General features: G+C 42.6%; 1 protein-coding gene across 1 annotated transcript; it reads right to left on the reverse strand.

Moving 5' to 3' along the window:
* Positions 1 to 3,222: 3,222 nt before the first annotated feature.
* On the reverse strand, positions 3,223 to 18,951 carry LOC126359023 (uncharacterized). The gene is made up of 3 exons (XM_050007598.1): positions 18,916 to 18,951; positions 10,184 to 10,591; positions 3,223 to 4,156 (listed from the first exon to the last, which is right to left on the reverse strand). The coding sequence occupies exons 1-3, from the start codon at positions 18,919 to 18,921 to the stop codon at positions 3,869 to 3,871; spliced, it is 702 nt and encodes a 233-aa protein (XP_049863555.1). The 5' UTR covers positions 18,922 to 18,951; the 3' UTR covers positions 3,223 to 3,868.
* Between the last annotated feature and the right edge of the window lie 389 nt (positions 18,952 to 19,340).

The following is a 19,340-nucleotide window of genomic DNA, read 5'->3' on the forward strand; positions in this document are numbered from 1 at the left end:
TAAATTCAGGCAGTGTATTTTTCTCACCACGTTGTCGCTGTCCAGCGTGGTGTGTACGTTTGACAGCTCAATGTATAATTGGTTGTGGGCGCCAATACCTTCTACTTTGTTCCATTGAACTCCATGTTGTGTGCTGATCGGGTGGAGAGGACGTTACCTTGTCGGTGGGTCCGTTGACCGTCTGTCGGTTGGGTTTTCGTCGGATCGAGAATGGAGGGGCCGACTGCCTGTCTCAAGTAAGCGAGCGTTCGTGTTTGAATTCCTCGGAAACTTATTAGCGCCGTTCGGTGTACTGCCTTTTCTTATTTGTTGGTAGGTTGGTTTGGGAGATTGAAGGGACCAGATTTTTTATTTGTTCTTGTTGTATTTGTATGGCTTACAGCGAATTTTTGCAATTAAGGTTGTTTTGTCCTTAAGGTCTAAGATTGTTTGATCCCTCGGCCTATTTGAAGGAAATGATTCAACGCGAGGCCTTCTGTCTTTTAAATTTCTGGTTTTGGTTTGAGTCTTAAGTTATTCGCTTTCAGCCGATTTTAAATTATAGTGGTCTTGCCCTTAAGGTATGAGATTGTATGGCGCATTCAGCCGGTAATTAAGTTTCAAAAATTAATGCTGTGGTTTTTTATATGTATTTTCTTGGCGCTTGTAATGTTTAGTCAGACAAATAAAGTCGCATGTACTGGTGTAAATGACAGCCGCTTATTTTGGCCCCTTTCCACAATTTAAAGAGTCTGTTCTGTCCCGCAGGTTTAGCAGGGCGTCTCAGTGGATTTTAGAGCCCAACGTTTTTCATTAGAGATACGTATGGCTACTTAATAAATGAGAAGGAAAGATTGTCGAAAATGGACAGAATTCGTCTCTGAACCCTTGAGTCGTCCAGACGCAGGTAAAATGCTACTTGCATATACCACTTAGATAAGGAAAGATGAAGAATAGAAGTGACTGCAGATTCCAATCACTCAGAAATAACAAGGTCCTATAAACAGAATAACAGGCGGACTGATCAAGGGCAACATTCATTGAGAACAACATACAGAAATACCAAGCTGGCTTCGACCAAACCAATCGACAATAAATCATATTTCCATCCTAAGACAATTGTTTCAAAAATTCTGAGAATCTGATAAAGATGTCTATAATCTGTTCGTTGATTTCCAATGTGCATACAACAGCATCTAGAGGGATACCCTAAACAACACACTGCATGACTTCACAGAGGAGCTACTGAGAATGGTAAGAACTTGTACCGATGGATCAACGGCCTCAGTGCGTTCCGCGGTGTCACATAAGAAACGTTCAAGTTTGACATGGGTCTCAATGAAGGCAATGCTCTTTCATCTGTGCCGTTCAACACCATTTAAAAGAAAATAATATGGGAGAGCAACAGGAGCGGACTGGAATACAGACGGATGGTAATTTCAATTATCTCGGCTATTAAGATGATATAGTACTGTTATGTGAATCAAATCATGCATTGAAAGGAGATAGATAATCGTGCACAGGATGAACTAAAGATGGATAAAGACAAAACGGAGTTCATGTGATTACGAAGAAGACACGAACAGCCAGAACATTTTAGTCAAGCAGCATGTAGTCCAAGAGGTTTCAGCACTTCATATACTTGGGACGTTGCTTAAACAGCAACAACGTCATAGAAATCGACCTCAAAAAAGGAATAGCATGCATGTGTCCTCTCAAGGAGATGTTCAGCCTAAAATGAATATAATTGAATACTAGGAAGTGAATATATAATACAGTGATATGCCCAGCAGTATAGGTGACCCAGATCCCTGTAACGAGACTAAAAGAAAAAAGGATAATATAATAATTGTAATGAGGAAAATATGCAGACCGATCTTAGATAAGGGAGAACAGACGAGAAGGAAGAAACAGGATATCCACCTCTTGATGCAACAACCAACAACCTTACAGAAGCTGAAGAGAAAAACAACGCAGTAGGTGGGCCATGTAGCTTGCATGCCAGAAGAAAGGTGAAGAAAGCACTTGAGAAGAAATCAAATTTCTGACGTCCCAAAGGACGACCACGACAACACTGGATGGACGACCTGGCAACCTTTAGGACTGAAGACACTTGGAATAACCGAGCACGAAACAGAAAGGAATACAGGCAGTTTTTAGAATTAGCGAGTGGTCGGCAGAACCAGTGGTCGATGGATATGTATGTGTAGTATCTATGTATGTATGAATGTATGTATGTAATAAAGCAGCTAGTTTGAAAGTCAATATTCAACCAATTCTCAAAATTCAAATAACCCCTTTTAAGTCCAAAAATACTACTTCACATTAATCGTTGAATCAAATATTTTTCTTCCCATAACAAGATAATCATACGAGGAACGAACCTCGAGACGCCAAACTGTTGTGACGCGTCAAATATAACCAATGCAGGTCATACCGGCTTGTATAAGAAATTGGAACTCTTCCTGTACAGAGAGTGAGTCAGGAATGAAGGTGCGTTGTTTGAGGGATGGTACTATTGGCGATTTTGAACCAAAAGCTAACTACGTACATGCGCTTGTTTCCGAAGGGGTCCCAAGATAAAACACATTTAACGTACATTGTTAGTAGTTTGCATTATTCAGTACAGTGCCGTTGTTAACAATGTACTGCAGCTGTGTACTCAAGACGAACTATTTCATATGGGACACTTGTGGTCTAGCAAGTCAGGAAATTACCTCATATTGGCCTACAAGAATTACTTAAGCTACAGCGTATGCACATTCCTCGAGATTTTCAATAGTCTCTCCGTCTCCTCGCACAAACTGTCTGCCCAACAGAAAAAATGAATCGGACGTTTAGTTTAGGATATTTAATGTAATTTAATTTTGTGCTGTGAGAGGTTTTCGCTAGAGGCCACGCTTTTCGAGTTATCAAGAAATCGTATGAAACTTACTTTCTGTCTTGGGAACCATTCGGAATGGGACACATGTCCATATGAATTGTCTGTTGAGAATCACCAGGACTAATACTCCTCAAGGCATACACCTTTTCTTCTGACTCACCCTCTATGTCAGAGAGAACAACTGTGCTAATGTTCTGCCAGAAAAATTCTTGTATATAAAATTAACTCACATGGTTTCTATTGTAATGCATTGTTTAATTTCAGCCCACTGGTTATGGTACTGAAACGAATAATACTAGTGCAATGAAAATGACAAAGTGCTACAGAATAACATTGCAGGTCAGTAAATTAAACTGCATTTCATTGTTTCTATAAAAAATTTATTGATGTGTGTCCAGCCTTACATCAGTAGTTAACAACAAAATGAAACATTAATCTCTCAGACGTTTCCATACATCACGGCATTCTATTAACAATAATGTTTTCAGTTAAAAACGTTGTAGATAATGTGAGCTTGAGAGTAACCGGAAGTCAGTAAGTCTAAAACTAAGATAGTCTATATTGCAAAAGGTGACTTATTTGTCATTCATTGGCTAACAGTTACAGCTGAGGTGTAATTTCGTCCGTCAAGTCATATGTGAGATCAGAGGAATGTACTGTGTTGTTATATTGGCATTTTTCTGTGCCTTCATGAGCTACTGAGATTGAACATAGGGCTCTGCGGATATATTTTAATTATGAGGTAACTGCAGATTCCTAGATGCAACGTGGTATCACAAAGTAGTTATTTAACATTGTGAAGATACGTTGTTTGGCCATATAAAATTATGTATGACGGTTTATCACTGTGCATGTTAGAACGAAAGAGGTTGTTCATTTCACACATGCTACGCACTTTGAGTAATTGCACAAGATTGGGTTGCATTCAGATCTTTGAAGGATTAATGACTTGAAGTTTTCCACATTATTTTTGAAGGTAGAAATAGAGAGGTAGGTACAATCAACCTAATTGACGCGCACGAGTTCGGGTTTTCCATACGTGTAGATCGGTGCACCGGCAGGATGCAGGTCCTGGTAATGGAAGCGCGCCAGGTATCCAGGGGTGAGCGCTGGCTGCTGCAGGGCAGACAGTTCACTGGAGGCGGCGCGCTGCTGCTGGAGGGCGGCAGCTGCGGGGGCGGGTCCGTGGGCGTAGGCGATGCGCTGCAGGCGGCCGTCTGGCTGCAGCACGTAGTACACGCCGCTCTCCTCTGCCTCACGCACTGCCCCGTTGCGGCCACCGGCGAACCCAAACTGAGGGCAAATTAGAGTTTGTTATGTGCTGGGGTTCAGAAACACCAGCGTGCTTCGATCTATTTCTAACAGTTGGACTCCGTAAGATATATTTTTTCATTCTTGACACAATCACTTATTATAATACAGTCTTTTAAAAACTTTTCTTATATCTTGATCACACTTCTATTTTTCCAACAACACCTTACGTATTTCGACTTTCCATCATTTTCAGGTAGTGCTACGTCAGTCATAAATTGTTCATTAGATACAATGGTATCAAGTGCAGTTAGCACTTGTGACTGAGAATGTTGAGGTGATACAATGTATCTAATGAACAATTTTGTACGACTAACATAACATTGCATTTGAACATGACGGACAGTCGAAACGCCTAAGGTGTTGTTGGAAAAAAACTGGTACGGTCAACACAAGAATAGCTATTCTCGTCTCACAGCATTTTCGTGCAAATTTCAGCTATCATACAAACATTACCGGTCCTGGCAATAAAAGATCTTCAGATGCAACTAGCGGCATTTGATAAACAAGTATTCATGCTTTGTCACTTGTTCATCAATAGCCGCCCCTATCATCTGAAGATGGTCTTTGGTGGTCGAAACCGGTTACGATTGTATCACAAAGAAGAGACTGTGTCAAAAATAAAAACTAATAGCTCACAATAAGTCAGTCACCATTTCCATAAATGGTATGTCATTTTTTCCATATACCCCAGGTGTATGAAGACGATTCTTCAATACTTACATTTATGTTAGTGTCCAACGAGTACATAATTTAGCTTAGCTATAATCACTGGGAGAATGACTATTCTGAAGTATCTATATATAAAAAAATGAGGTAAAATGTGTATGAGTCAGTATTGCAAGTAACAATTTCACCCAGAATCGTGACCATTTTCGTTGATATCTTCATTCAAAAAATAGTTTAGTTTGACATGGAGGGCTGGCCAGTCTGACCGAGTGGTTCTAGGCGCTACAGTCTGGAACCGCGCGACAGCCACGGTCGCAGGTTCGAATCCTGCCTCTGGCATGGATGTCTGCGATGTCCTTAGGTTAGTTAGGTTTAAGTAGTTCTAAGTTCTAGGGGACTGATGACCTCAGCAGTGAAGTCCCATAGTGCTCAGAGCCATTTGAACCATTTTTCTGACATGGAGCTCAATCACGTACTTGCTCTTGTCAGGACTTTCTGTCAGTAGGTCACTATCAAAAAGGTTTCGTCCATAGCCTTAGTGATACAATTAAGATTGTCACTCCAATACTTTCCTTACCGACATACATGGTTTAAGTTCAAATACTGTGATTTTTGGTACCTTAATACTTAATAGGCACCCTCGTCAGTGCGTTAGTTGTTTTTCCTCTGCATCTAACAGACCCACCCCCCCCCCCCCCCCTCTCACAAACACGTAACATAATTTACCACCTGATCGTTACTTCACAGTCATAACATCATCACTAAGTGAAGTACACCTGTCAACACAGACTGACCATTTTGCGTCTGTGTATACACACTTCAAAACCTAATCTGCTTTCTAGGGAAAATAAGCAATAATAACTTGAAACTTCCTGGCAGATTAAAACTGTGTGCCCGACCGAGACTCGAACTCGGGACCTTTGCCTTTCGCGGGCAAGTGTGAAAGGCAAAGGTCCCGAGTTCGAGTCTCGGTCGGGCACACAGTTTTAATCTGCCAGGAAGTTTCATATCAGCGCACACTCCGCTGCAGAGTGAAAATCTCATTCTGAATAATAACTTGCTCTTTCCACATGTTCTTGGAGGTACCAATCAACCTAAAAATCAATTACTCCTAATACCTATAATTATTAGCCTATGAATGAGGTAAATACTGGTGTAAGATTGTTTAGTACACTGTCCTCAGTGACCAATAAAGGTATTTGCACTTATACCCCTAACACACTGTATATGTAAGGGCTGGAGAATAACATTTGGACAACTGGTACATTTTCTGGACACTCACGTGGTTCTTAACGGCTACCGTGTCATCAGCTGTCATTCGACATTATTCGGATGTTATATGAGGAGGAGCGGGATTGGGATCAACACATCTCTCTCCTACAATTGATAGCATTTCAGAACTTGGCGTCACTACAACTCATTGAAGTAGTGCCTAAATTAACCTCATTTAGGGAAATGGTGAATTCAATCCCCCATAAAAAACCATCAGAATGCAGTGCCAACTGAGTTCGTTTCTTCTACAAGGCAGAAAACTTATAGTTTAGCTATGTAGGCTGCACAGTAGATGTCTGCACAGTAAAATCTGCAGTGATGTCTTCCGCCACTCAATTGTTGAGCAAATATGGGAGGAGACTTAAACCTGCCGAAACATAAAGGGGATACTGAAAATTATTCCAGCAAGAAACCTGAGGGACTTCCATTCTTCTGACATTTCGTACCAACGTTCTTCTCACACTTCTATAGAATTACTGATGTAATTTTAATTTTACATGTATATTTACAATTTATATGCACAAATGCATTACTTAATATTGGCCATAGAGATCCAAAGCAATTCAATGTGGTAGACTATATACAGGACACTTCAAGATAAAATAAAAATAAAAAAACCGCTACTTAATGATTTAATAGAGGAGTGACTGGTGGTAGAAGTAGTAGTATCCAAGACGAAAATATATCGCAATTCTTAGTTAACAAAACTAAAGAGTGCAAACGACGTACTAGCACCATAATTATTTTTATATGTCAAAGAACTAGAGATATACGAGGTCTCGTGTCAATGATTGGAGTTTAGAAGTGTGGTAACAAGTAACATGGAGATCCTACTTTAACACAGACATATTAACTGAAGATAGAGTTTTTACTGTAGATATATTTCCCACCAATTACGAGCGAATAAATTATCTACTTGATTTTTCCCATTCGAAGACATTTCGATTTTATCAAATAATCATCTTTAGTGGCTTGAAATTCAGTCCAACATCAAGAACTCTACCGTACTTTTCCATGGCTTCTGGCAGTCCACAGTAGTACTCAATCTGCAACCACCTTCCATTATATCGTCCTGACGTTTTCTTATGTCTTGAAATCTAGCGCATCATTTCCTCTACGATCATCCGCCTCTGGAACGTCTTTTTTCCAATCGTCCGCGAGCCACGATGTCGTTTTGGATCCTTGTGTCACGTGTGCTGGAGTCTCTCGTTATGGAGCCAATACGGTCCCAAATCCTGGGTTTTACCCGCCTGCCGCCCTGGTTACTGGAGAGGCCCAGAGTGATATTAGCTTTTGTAGGGTACAAGAGAGATTGCACTCCTGCTACCGTTTTCAATGCTTCATTTTCTCCCATTTTATCTGAGCACCACGACCATCAGGACTATGAAGCTATTTTTATGGGTGTGTCGAAACACAGGGATTCTGTTCTTTGCTCTGTAGTTTCCCGGATCTTGTCCTCAAGGATCGACTGCCTCAAGCGTTTATTGTCTTTGGTGCAGAATTGTCTGCGATCTTGCGGTAATTGGAACCGATGAAACGTTGTTGCAGTGCTGAATTTCTTGTCTGTTCCGATTCTATAAATACGCTTCACTCATAGAAACATTTGCATCCAGTAGATAAAGTAGTCCACACCATCCACAATACCCTTCTCTGTCTACAGCAACTGGGGAAGGTGGTGGTTTGCTGCTGAGTACCAGAGCATATCGGCATTGCTGGGAACGAAAGGGCAGATCTAGCAGCTAAGGAGGCGTGTTTAGATCCGCAGGTATTTCAGTGTGACATCGCCCTGCATGCTATCACCTCGCTGATGAGCTCAAGAGTCTTCCGTAGGTGGTCACTCGTCTTCGTACAGGCCCCAGTCCTATGACCCATGGTTTCTTGCGCCGGCGAGAGGACCTTCCGATGTGTGGTGCTTGTGGCGAACAGCACGTTTTAGTGCATTGTATTTTGCCGGCGTATCTGCAATCTCTTTTAGGTAATGATAAAACGAATGTGGTTATAGTTTTGCAGTTTTGTGAATTTTCCTTTATTTTTTACTAATATTTTTGGGAGAGGGTTTTATTTCGGTCACGGGGTGACTGGCTCGCACAAATTTTACGTAAGTGACCAGCCAGTAGGAATTTTCTGTGGCGTCTTTTTAGGTCCTTTCTCGTTTTACTTATATTTTAATCTCCTGTGTAGCATCATTAATCTTTTCCGCTGACTTTGTGTGTGTGACCCAATTTTACTAATGTGGTCCACACTCGTTTCTTTTAATGTGTGTAAGGGCTCTGATAACCTTGATGTTGAGCACCCGTAAGCACCAACACACACACATAATTTCCTCTTCTCAGACATGACCCTTTCATCTACTGACATATCCTTAACTCTTGCTTCCTATTTATGTCGTAATTACTCCCTCTCTATCATTGAGTCTTCCTCTCTATCATTACATTTAACATAAGAGAATTCTGAAGTCCCTAAGGGCCATTCGAACCCTTAATTTCTCGTTTCTTACCTTCATAGTCCGTTTAATTTTTGGAAGTTGCTAAGAGCAGGAATCCCTTCGGTCTCTAGGTGGTAACTAGAGTATACAGGGGCATTCGTTAAATAATGCAATACATTTCTATTCTCTGCCAATTTCGGTTGGGAAAATGAGGAATTTGTTGTGGTATATCGAGAAATTTCCCGCTTAAGACACAATAGCTTCGTGAAGTTCCCATGGGTTTCGGTGCTACAAGTAACCTCCAGTTTAGAGTCTGTAACGAAGGTGTGCTCTAAGCAGAGACATGTCACTGACTTTCTTTCGGGAGGAAGCCAGAGCATCACATAAATATGTAGACGCTTGTAGAATGTTTATCTGGCAGTAAACAAAAGTACGGTGAGTCGTTGGACGAGACTTCTGTCGCCTTTGCAATCAGTTCTCGTAAAGCTGTGAGTTCTCACGCGTGCCAGCCGGCCGCACACGGTTACAATGTTGGAAAGTGCACTCTCATTTACTGTGATGGACGGATCACAATCAAACACTCCGCTGCACAACTGGACAACTGGACATCCAGTTGGAGTACTGAGAGGTGTGTGTCAGCTGGCTTCGCCTACAAGGAGAGCATAAAGAGCAACGAAGGACAATCTGTGAGGCTGACAGTGGCAGTTTTTTTCGTAGAGGATCGTCACAGGCCATCAATCATGTATTCATCCATTCCAAGCGGAAACACAACGGAAATGCATGGAGTTCCGGCGCACTACCCCTCCGCCGAATAAAATATTCAAAGCTGCACTTTTAGCAGGTGAAGTAATGTTGATGTCTTCTGGGATTCCAAATATGTTACTCTCTTTGATGTTGTCCCTCAAGGTGCAACAATCAATTGGGAGGTGTATTGTGGTACTCTGAGGAAACGGCTTCAGCGTGTTCGTCGCGATAAACATGTAAACAAACTTCTCCTTGTTCCTGACAAGCAAGGCTTCGTACAAGTCTGCAAACCACAGAGGATCTCACGAAAATTTATTGGACTGTTCTTTCTCATCGATCCTACCCCGCAGATCTCGCAGCTTCTGATTTCCATCTGTCAGGCTTAACAAAGAATGCACGGCGTGGGAAGCAGTAAGTGGACGATGGGGAGGTTGGCTCCAACATCGACCAGTAGATTGGAACTGTGCGTGCAACTGGCGTTCCCAGTAAGGTGGCAAAAGGCCGTCGCATTGAATGGAGATTATGCTAAAAAATAGGTTTTGTAGCCAAAAGAGCAGGTAATAACGTGATGTATTGGGAACCTGAATAAGACCAGCCGGCTTTCAGCACACAGAAAATTCGTTGCATTACTTCCTGACCGCCCATCGTGAAAGCTCAGCCAGGCAAAGATATAATTGGACAGTGGCTCCACATTTTGGAAGGTGGTGTTTTAAATCTGCTTCAGCCACCCAAATTTAACTTTTTGAGGTTACTGCAACTATGTCGAAGGTCCCTTCGGAAGCATAGACAAATTCCGTCACTGTCTTTCCCCAGTTCGGATTTATGTACCATCTCTAATCAGCATAGTCGACAGCAGGTTGTCTTCCTGCATCTCCGAAAACACTTCACACTGTACTTACATCAGCAGGAGCGACAGTGGCCGGGACCTCGGTCGTGGTGGTGGCGGCCTCAGTAGTAGTGGTGAAAGTGGCCGGTGGCGGGCCGTACTCGTTGGGCAGGCGGTACAAGTCCGACAGGCGTGACGGTTCTGGTGCCGGGATGAAGAACTGCCTGCCGAACAGGCGCGGGCTAGCGCTCGAGATCGGCGAGAAGGACGCAGGTGCTGAGAAAGTCGGGAGCGACTGCGTCTGGGCGAACGCCTGCGGCTGCTGCTGCGTCTGGGGCTGCGGCTGCTGCCTGGGCTGATCCCTGGGCTTTGGCGACGCCTGTTGGCGCTGCGCCTGGCGGAAGGGCGCCCCGTAGCTGGAAGAGGGCGCCTCCGCTGCTGCCGTCGCAGCCAGCGACACCGCCACCACAAACGCGAGGACCTGTAGCAGGTGTTTATGCTCTTTCACACCAGCAGCCACCCATACAAGAAGTAAATGCTACCCATTCCAGAGTATTGTCCATGACCTCCATATACACTCTGGCCATTAAACTTGCTACCCCACGAAGATGACTTGCTACAGACACGAAGAAGATGCTGTGATATGCAAATGATTAGCTTTCAGAACATTCACACAAGGTTGGTGCCGGTGGCAACACCTACAACAGGCTGACATGAGGAAAGTTTCCAACCGATTTCTCATACACAAACAGCAGTTGGCCGGCGTTGCCTGGTGAAACGTTGTTGTGATGCCTCGTGTAAGGAGAAGAAATGCTTACCATCACGTTTCCGACTTTGATAAATGTCGGATTGTAGCCTATCGCAGTGTGGTTCATCGAATCGAGACATTGCTGCTCGCGTTGGTCGTGATCCAATGACTGTTAGCAGAATATGGAAAGGGGGGTTCTGGAGGGTAATACACAACGCCGTGCTGGATCCCAACGGCCCTGTATCACTAGTAGTCAAGACGACAAGCATCTTATCCGCAAGGCTGTAACGGATCATGCAGCCACGTCTCGATCCTTGAGTCAACAAATGGGGACGTTTACAAGACAACAACCATCTGCACGAACAGTTCGACGACATTTGCAGCAGCATGTACTATCAGCTCGGAGACCATGGCTGCGGTTACTCTTGACGCTGCATCACAGACAGGACTGCCTGCGTTGGTGTACTCAACGATAAACATGAGTGCAGGAATGGCCAAAAGTCATTTTCTTTTTCAGATGAATCCCGATTCTGTTTACAGCATCATGATGGTCGTATCCGTATTTGGCGATATCGCGGTGAACGCAGATTGGAAGCGTGTATTCGTCATCCCATTACTGGCGTATCACCCGGCCTGATGGTATAGGATGCCATTGATTACACTTCTCGGTCACCCCTTGTTCACATTGACGGCACTTTGAACAGTGGACGTTACATTTCATATGTTTTACGACCCGTGGCTCTACCCTTCATTCGATCCCTGCGAAACCCTACAGTTCAGCAGGATAATGCACGACCGCATGATGCAGGTCCTGTACGGGCCTTTCTAGATACAGAAAGTATTCGACTGCTACCCTGGCCAGCACATTCTCCAGATCTCTCATCCACTGAAAACGTCTGGTCAATAGTGACCGAGCAACTGGCTCGTCACAATACGCCAGTCACTAGTCTTTAGTAACTATGGTATCGTGTTGAAGCTGCATGTGCAGCTGTACCTGTACACGCCATCCAAGCTCTGTTTGACTCAATGCCCAGGCGTATCAAGGCCGTTATTACAGCCAGAGGTGGTTGTTCTGCGTACTGTTTTCTCATTATCTATGCACCCAAATTGCGTGAAAATGTAATCAAATGTCGGTTCTAGTATAATATATTTATCCAATGAATACCCGTTTATCATCTGCAATTCTTCTTTGTGCAGCAATTTTAATTGCCAGTAGCCAGCCAAGGGTCACCAAACGGAATTATACGAAGAATCTGGAATATTTATACATGACAGAGCATGTGAAGACATATTAGTAAGTGATGAAGTAATAATATTAACATCTTTAAAAACTTCTCCAGCGTTGAATGTCTATTTCATTGAAAAAAATTTATCTTTACCAAATAATCATCAAACATTTGCCATTACATAAACACATCTAGATATAAATGCTTCATCTTCACTGTGTACTATTATCTTAAAGACAGAAACTTGATTATCTTAGCTTTTAGGACTCTTTGCGTAGATGCAAGCAAATGACTGTGGAGGTATTAAATTGTGATGTACCTTTGACTGTGCTCTGTGTGCCAGATAACAAAATTTCAAACAAAAATAAAAGTAAATGCCCTAACAAACTGACTAATCATGCTTACCTCATTATGTACATACTATAACTTATTTATCTTGAACATTACCTAGCTGGCACACAACGCAAGGGAACTAACCTCACATCTAATTAATTACAATTAAAAGTAACTGTAAATTAGCGTTACGATGACAGTAAGCTGCCGAAACGTGTCGAGAAGAAAAAAAAAACGCGGGTAAAGCGGTTTCTCCCGGCCTATAGTATGACTTTATTTTCAGTTGTTGACGGGTTTAATATTTACCACTGCGATCCATCCTAAAGCTCTGCCACTGCTTAGTCTTTGTATATAAAGTCATATGGCAGTTCGTATAGTCTATGTGTATTTCACTATTACAGACGTCTTGCACATATGTTTTGTTGTCCAAATTTCAGCCAGGGTCTAAGTCTGCTCCAGCTACATACACTCCTGCAAATGGAAAAAAGAACACATTGACACCCGTGTGTCAGACCCACCATACTTGCTCCGGACACTGCGAGAGGGCTGTACAAGCAATGATCACATACACGGCACAGCGGACACACCAGGAACCGCGGTGTTGGCCTTCGAATGGCGCTAGCTGCGCAGCATTTGTGCACCGCCGCCGTCAGTGTCAGCCAGTTTGCCGTGGCATACGGAGCTCCATCGCAGTCTTTAACACTGGTAGCATGCCGCGACAGCGTGGACGTGAACCGTATGTGCAGTTGACGGACTTTGAGCGAGGGCGTATAGTGGGCATGCGGGAGGCCGGGTGGACGTACCGCCGAATTGCTCAACACGTGGGGCGTGAGGTCTCCACAGTACATCGATGTTGTCGCCAGTGGTCGGCGGAAGGTGCACGTGCCCGTCGACCTGGGACCGGACCGCAGCGACGCACGGATGCACGCCAAGACCGTAGGATCCTACGCAGTGCGGTAGGGGACCGCACCGCCACTTCACAGCAAATTAGGGACACTGTTGCTGCTGGAGTATCGGCGAGGACCATTCGCAACCGTCTCCATGAAGCTGGGCTACGGTCCCGCACACCGTTAGGCCGTCTTCCGCTCACGCCCCAACATCGTGCAGCCCGCCTCCAGTGGTGTCGCGACAGGCGTGAATGGAGGGACGAATGGAGACGTGTCGTCTTCAGCGATGAGAGTCGCTTCTGCCTTGGTGCCAATGATGGTCGTATGCGTGTTTGGCGCCGTGCAGGTGAGCGCCACAATCAGGACACACCGAGGCACACAGGGCCAACACCCGGCATCATGGTGTGGGAAGCGATCTCCTACATTGGCCATACACCTCTGGTGATCGTCGAGGGGACACTGAATAGTGCACGGTACATCCAAACCGTCATCGAACCCATCGTTCTACCATTCCTAGACCGGCAAGGGAACTTGCTGTTCCAACAGGACAATGCACGTCCGCATGTATCCCGTGCCACCCAACGTGCTCTAGAAGGTGTAAGTCAACTACCCTGGCCAGCAAGATCTCCGGATCTGTCCACCATTGAGCATGTTTGGGACTGGATGAAGCGTCGTCTCACGCGGTCTGCACGTCCAGCACGAACGCTGGTCCAACTGAGGCGCCAGGTGGAAATGGCATGGCAAGCCGTTCCACAGGACTACATCCAGCATCTCTACGATCGTCTCCATGGGAGAATAGCAGCCTGCATTGCTGCGAAAGGTGGATATACACTGTACTAGTGCCGACATTGTGCATGCTCTGTTGCCTGTGTCTATGTGCCTGTGGTTCTGTCAGTGTGATCATGTGATGTATCTGACCCAAGGAATGTGTCAATAAAGTTTCCCCTTCCTGGGACAATGAATTCACGGTGTTCTTATTTCAATTTCCAGGAGTGTATCTGGTACTGGGAGATGCGCAGCGTAGTGCAAACTGTGTAATAGAGGGTTTAAGGCTACGTCCACTGTTCTTGAAAACCACTACGAGATTTCATTGTAGTATGCGATTGTAGTCAATTTATACTCCATTCCGAACATCTTAAAACTTTCTCAGGTACAAACTGATTATTTTTTGATATTTTCTGTGCTTAGAATTTGTCTTCTCTCTAATGTCTCGTACAAAAGGAAATCTTAGCCTTTAGAATGTTTTAACTTTTAATAAATATTATTTTTAGTTGTTTGTAATTAAACTGCAATTTACAAAGTGGTAATGCTGTATATAAGGGCTCTTATATGTGACCTAAACACGCATCATATCTAAATTTTGGACCAGTTTCTTAGTATAGCTACGCTGCTTTCTTTTTAAAATATGGAGAACAAAGTCTATATATACCCCCGCAGGAAAGAAGAACCATAGAACGAAACAAATAAAACGAAAGCTATTCGTGTACTCAGAGGTAAAACTGGTGGGACAAATTTCTTAATGGTACTCATCGTATTCGGATAGTCCTATGCTGGAAACATTTGACATGTCAGCCCCTTCAATTATTGACCTCGCCTGAACAGATTTCCATCGGCTTTTAGTCCTTACGAGATACGACATTGCTCCTGCTGCTACTGCAAAGGAAAATACAACAACAGACATGGAGCAGTAGGATCGGTTCCGGTCGCTGGAACACCTTAGAAAACAAAGTTGTAAAAGGATGCTGATCCAGAAATCCCGCCAGATGAAACACTGTGAAAAATAAACTGAGGTTTGGAAAAGATTGCGAAATCTCATCCAAAAAACTAAAGGTTGAGAAAAATAAGCCGGCCGCGGTGGGCGTGCGGTTCTGGCACTGCAGTCCGGAACCGCGGGGGTGCTACGGTCGCAGGTTCGAATCCTGCCTCGGGCATGGGGGTGTGTATGATGTCCTTAGGTTAGTTAGGTTTAATTAGTTCTGCGTTCTAGGGGACTTATGACCTAAGATGTTGAGTCCCATAGTGCTCAGAGCCATTTGAACCATTTCTTTTTTGAGAAAAATCAAAAGAAAAAAATACAATAGGATATGGGCAAAAAAAGCGAGAAAATAATTCAAATGAGCGACAGACAGATAACCAGCTACGTCATTGCCTCATTGACGATGACGCAAATTGCATTTTTTGTGAGTAAAGCTTTTATAATGAAATGTGTTACGTTCATCACGTGTAACATGTGGGCACACAACGAATGTGCAGAAGCTGATAGAAACATTTATATTTGTGACTTTTGCCAACTGAATAGAACGTTTTACTTTATGTGGCCACATTTTCTGTTCAAAAAATGAGATTTTGTACGACCACTTTACCAAATTTTTATAAAATTTTATTCTACAGTATAAATATGTTCCTCATTTATTTTATTGAGTTTTTTTTCGAATAGTATCTCCATATTTTTAGGACTACCCGTAATTGAGACCACACCTCTAAGTTTCATTAAAGTTGCCAATGTTTCTTTGAGTCCCAAAATGACAAGAAAATAGTGGGAGTATGTTACATGTCACCGTAATGGTTTAAAGGATGGTTCTTAAAATTGTTGTTCACCTCAGTATTCTTTATTTATTCCCAACAGAATTTGAGCTATGTATTAAACAGTAATTGATAGCCCAGATTTAGACCACTTCCCCTACAGATTCATCTTCCGCAAGCCATTACTGATGCATGACGGAGGGTAGCGTTATCTCTTGCTCCACTTGGAAACAGATTGACTGGAAAATGACAATCTATATGCTTCTCTACAGGACCTCAAGTCTCTTATCTTCTCTTAACAAACCTTACGTGCGATTTATATTGGTGGAAGTAAGAACGTTATGCAGTCTGTTGCCAAGACTTCTTGGAAAGAACGTCGTCATCCCTCCAAGGATTCTCATTTGGATTCACGAAGCGTCTCCATAATACTTGAGTGTTGGTGGAACCAGTCTTGGTGGAACCTACCAGTAACAAAACTATCAGGGTGTCTCTGAATTGCTTCCATGTCTTATTTTCGCTACAAGAGACGTTTTGTGCATCACAGAGTAATTCTCTTAAAGTATGATATTATTTGCCCCTGTACATATACTACGCAATGGTCATGAACAGAAAGTCTGAAAAATTTGGGGGCATGCCGAGTGTTGTCAAAAGTGATCTCTTCTGTGCATCATCCGCAAAGGGATGTACAACAAATAAAATAATACTGGTTCTCGGGAAACACTCCGGCATAGACGTGAAGACAGGTTCTGTGGAACAGTTTAAAATCCAAATCTAAGTCTGTATACAGATACCCGATAATTCGAGGGTTTTTGATTTGTGTCGTTCAACAGTCAATGGCGTGGTGGATGGGGTATATATGTCCCGCTAATGTAATAAGTCCCCATGCAGCGAGATGATTTCAAGACTTGGAAGAAAACATACTACGGGCTATGGTGTGGATATGTAGAAGACATTGAGGGATCAAATGCGACAGCGTGTGTCCGTAGGTGGCATAGCGAGTCCCTTCTACGGAAATCATATAAAATCACCAACTTCTCCATTCCACCGATGTCTGAAGTAACTAATTGTGGTTTTTTATACATCATAGGCACTACCTTGAAATGTTACTACATACTACGGTAATTTTGCTGGTTTGTACGTAATTTATATGTAGTGGAACGAATATGCCCCATAAAACTTCATAGGATTTAGAGGATACTGGTGTGTAGTATATCAATGCAATCTTGAAAAGGTTATATTGCAAATTTTCCTATGATACTTCATGTTTTTCTTTCTTAGGAGAATAAATGTGTTTTGGTACTTATTTCTTATACTTCAATACATCCTAATGAAATCATTCTAAGATTAGAAATTTATGTCTGGAAATCCCAGGTTCACATAAAAACATGGACATAATTACTTCACCGATTTTCGAAATTGCTCAGTTCACAAATTTTTCGTAGTGGAACCCTATTATTTATCACAAAGGAAGATAGCTTTTGATCTTTTACTTTTCTAATGTACGAAAAATAATTTTTAAGCCTGAAAGGATGAAGAGAGCTACGTGCAGCTGTTACCTTGTAGAAAGAGCGATGATGATATGGGAAGCTATTTACACTTCTCGAAATAATTCTAAATAAAGAGGCAGTACCCCAGAAGGAAAAAATATTTCAGATTCATCGTAAGACATTTTATCTCACCGTTCCTTTTCGCCTATAATGGCATCAAACTGACGGTGTAGTCCTTCCACAGCATTTTTAATATAGCTAAGCAATTGTATAATCTGTGTACATAAGATGTAGTAATCTCTGTTTATCTTTCCATTACCCCTTTCACAATATAAAAGCTCCGAAAATACTTTTAAGTCATATTACACCTTATTGTAAATGTGTAGGTGCTCTCTATAATTCTGACAGCGATAGTGAGCCTTACTGGATGAGAGTGTACGTCTGACTTAGCTGAAGCCGACATGGCTCCTTGAAATGTTTTTTTTTTTTTGTATTTGAAATACAAACAATCAGTAAAGTGAACTTTTTCAGACATATTCTAATGTCGTTGCTTTCTTTTCCTCTCTGAGACTCTCCATTAGCTAATCGTCAATACTTTATTTATGATTCGAACCAAGTAAGAGGTCTTGACAATAAGGTATTCTCAGAAAAACCTTTTCACACATTTATCTTCTAAGGTGTTATTGCTTTACTTGAAATAAGGTTAAATCTCAGTTTTCTACATTGATTCATCATATTGTCGTTATGAATAAGTAATTAGAATTACTCATAGAGAGAATAGGTGATCAGAATATTCTTATGGAACTAATGATGCTCTGTTTTGTATAAAGCACTTCACATTTCATCTTAAAGACTCTCACGGAACTCATGTAACTATTGTTATAGTCTATTCTCATCTCCAAAATATTTCCATTTTCGTCATTACAGTAATTGTATTTTGTATTGGTTAATCTTATAAGTAAACCTAAATAATTTCAGCCTTATTCAGGTATCACCGGAAGTAATATTCTTTAGGAACAATTATCATCAGTCCAGAGCATTGAGAGAAATTTACGGCGTCAAGAAGATGATCTATTTGTTAGACAATACATTCACCCCTAAGAAGTTTCAATGTATCACTTCCTATCAGTACATTTTTTTTTTTTTTTTTTGAAGATTCGGTGTAGCTCGTCTTATCGGTACATGTGTTTTTCAATCGATGACTGACGCTACCAGGTTTCCTTTCAGGCTCACCTCTACTTACACCAACAGTTGTTCAAAGACACACTCCTTACAGTGCTACGTCAAATGCTAATGTTAATGTTGCACAGCCAGCATTTTCATCTGCACTAGTCACGGATTCTGTTATCATTGTTTCTTTTTATCATATAATTTTTTGGAGTGTTATAGATCGTTTAAACTCGAATGTTGGGCAAGAAGAAACACTGAAAAATGCTTCTCTTACGTCTAGAACTTAAGATAGGAGCGAGAGATCTAGTACTTGAAGAGAACTACACGAAAAGGACTAAACTGTCATGCAACGACACTAGTTGCCTACCAGGCAAGTGCGAGGAAGACTTCTCTCGCAGTTCAGATTAACAACAGACCAGCTCAGTACTTACCTTCATATCTGTCGTTGTACTTGCTGCACCACGGAAAGTTTGACGAGTGTGATGCCGTTTGGCCATATCGGGCGCCTTTTATACCGATCGGAGCTCCGACACAGGCGGGGTTACGCCACGGGCGATCTCCCCATCGCACGCCCAGCAGGTGCCACGCGAGTTGCGAGACGACGGTGGGTCAAGGTGTCTGCAGCCTCGTGTTACGTCACGCGGCGAGCCCTTGCCCTGCGACGATTCCAGCCACTGCAAGATCGTTTTTGAGTCGTATTCCAGCCTCCTCTAAACTACATGTCGCGCAGAAGGACCAACAGGTGTTTATTTATTTCTGCACGATGTGTTCCCAGTTGCTTCTGGACGGCTATATTTCTATTAGGCAGTTGTAGGTTAAAGTGCTGTTCCTTGAGGATACTGCCCTCAGTAACAAG

The sequence above is a fragment of the Schistocerca gregaria genome, chromosome 1 (genome assembly GCF_023897955.1).
Source record: "Schistocerca gregaria isolate iqSchGreg1 chromosome 1, iqSchGreg1.2, whole genome shotgun sequence".
In the NCBI taxonomy this organism is placed as follows: Eukaryota; Metazoa; Arthropoda; class Insecta; order Orthoptera; family Acrididae; genus Schistocerca; species Schistocerca gregaria.